Source organism: Corapipo altera, unplaced genomic scaffold (genome assembly GCF_003945725.1).
Source record: "Corapipo altera isolate COAL_440 unplaced genomic scaffold, ASM394572v1 59779, whole genome shotgun sequence".
NCBI classification, from domain to species: domain Eukaryota; kingdom Metazoa; phylum Chordata; class Aves; order Passeriformes; family Pipridae; genus Corapipo; species Corapipo altera.
The window spans coordinates 4949-6650 of NW_020885243.1; the positions used below are offsets into that span (position 1 = coordinate 4949).

A 1702-nucleotide genomic window follows, 5' to 3' on the forward strand; every position below is an offset into this window, starting at 1 on the left:
TTTTGTTTGTTTCTTCCTGTCCATCAGCTCTTGGGGAGATTTCTTACCTGATGCAATTCCTGGCCTGGTGTTTGACACAGCAAAAGGTGACGTGGCGCTGTGGACGAGCATCCCGAGGCAACTGCTGATGGTAGGTAGGTGGGACTGAGGGAATAATGGTGCAGCCTGGTGGAACTTCAGCACTTGATCTGCTCTGAAGGCTCAGTGCAATGGCACTGCCTTGTCTAGCAGCCCAGCCACTTCTTTTGAAGTCTTCAGGATGACTCTTCTGAGGTTGGCTCCATCTCAGGCATTGCCTAATTCATTACACTGCTTTTCTTTCCTGTCACAGTGTCCTTGTATGGTTTGTTTCCTTCTAAAAGTAATGCTCTTTGCTTGGGATCTGTCAGACAGGCATAATTCCTCTGAGGCCAAGCTTTTCAGTCTTTAAAAGTTAGTGGATATGTAAATTGTTGTGTGACCTCTTTATGGTGATCCTGTCGTGCTGATCAGCTCCAGGAGGAACAAGTGTCTCTTCAACTGCATTTGCTTGTCCTTTAGCATTGCAGTAGGCCCAGAGCAAGGGAAAGTGAGCTTTCATGGGGAATGTGTAAAACAAACAAAGGTGGTTGTTTTGGGACTAAGTGTTAACCTTGCAAAGATAAAAGAGGAGTGTCCAGAGTTTGACAGCATTTCTGTACTGGCTTAGGCCTGATCTGTGCAGCTTGAATTCATGTGTGGATATTTAGCAGGTGAATACAGCTGACTCCACCAAAAAGCTGAGCAGCCTTTTGAGGAGGCTTGCAGACCACCTGGACCCCCCCAGGGAACTGAGGTCATCTGACATGAAGAAGGACTTCATTATGCACCGGCTGCCACCTTGCTTGGGATGTGACTCCGATTCCTTGACCCCAGGTGGGTTTGGAAGTTACTAAAACTGGCTGATGCCATGGCAGAGCTGTTGCTAACTCTGCTCCTCTTGGGACTTTTAGTATTTTATGGTAGGCAAAGATCACAGTCCAACATCAGCTTCATGTGCCGTGAGGCCCCACGGGTGTGTTTGCTCCCCGTGTCTAGTGGGAGAGATGACACTGCCTTAGAGTGGAATAAAGATTATCCTAGACTGGAACTGGCAGCTGGGATAAACTGTATCCCGAGAGCATTTAACTGGTAGCAGTTTTCCCTGGGCTCTAGCTTGCTATTTATTATAGTTACTTGCAGACAGGAAAGGTGAGAGAATTAAAAAATCTCTTTCTCCTTGCCCCCTCCACAACAAGTTTGAGGACATGTGGGTGTTGCAACATAGCTTAACAAACAGTCCAGCCTTGAGAGAGTGGGGAGAGCACAGGGGGGCTCAGTTTAACCGTTTGTCTGGTTTTCTTCCTTTCTAAGGAGGATTTATTTTTCTTAGGTGGGAAATTGCCAAAAATAGACAGCAAAATCAGACTGCAGTTCAGAGATCACACTCTCATCTCCGTGGAACCAGATCAAGAGAATGCTGTGGGTACAGTGAAGCCACCTCTGTACATTTGGGGTGGGCTGGGGAGTGCATGTGAGGCATGTGAGTTGTTGCTCTCCTGTGCCAAAGGTCTATAAGGGTCATGCAGTTACACTGAGCTGGATCCTGCATCCCATTAGGGTTTGTTAGGATACTGTGGGGTTGTTTGTTGAGTGATATGGCACATTCCAACCTTCTGGAGGGGGGGCTTCCAAACTAAATTCA

At 47.2% G+C, this 1702-nt stretch overlaps 1 protein-coding gene across 1 annotated transcript in view; it reads left to right on the plus strand.

Moving 5' to 3' along the window:
- The window catches only part of LOC113940283 (ribosomal oxygenase 2-like), a 9322-nt gene that overhangs the window by 4659 nt on the left and 2961 nt on the right, over window positions 1-1702 (plus strand). The window contains 3 exon segments of the mRNA XM_027631402.1: window positions 28-130; window positions 729-894; window positions 1391-1479. Coding sequence (XP_027487203.1) covers window positions 28-130; window positions 729-894; window positions 1391-1479 — 358 coding nt within the window.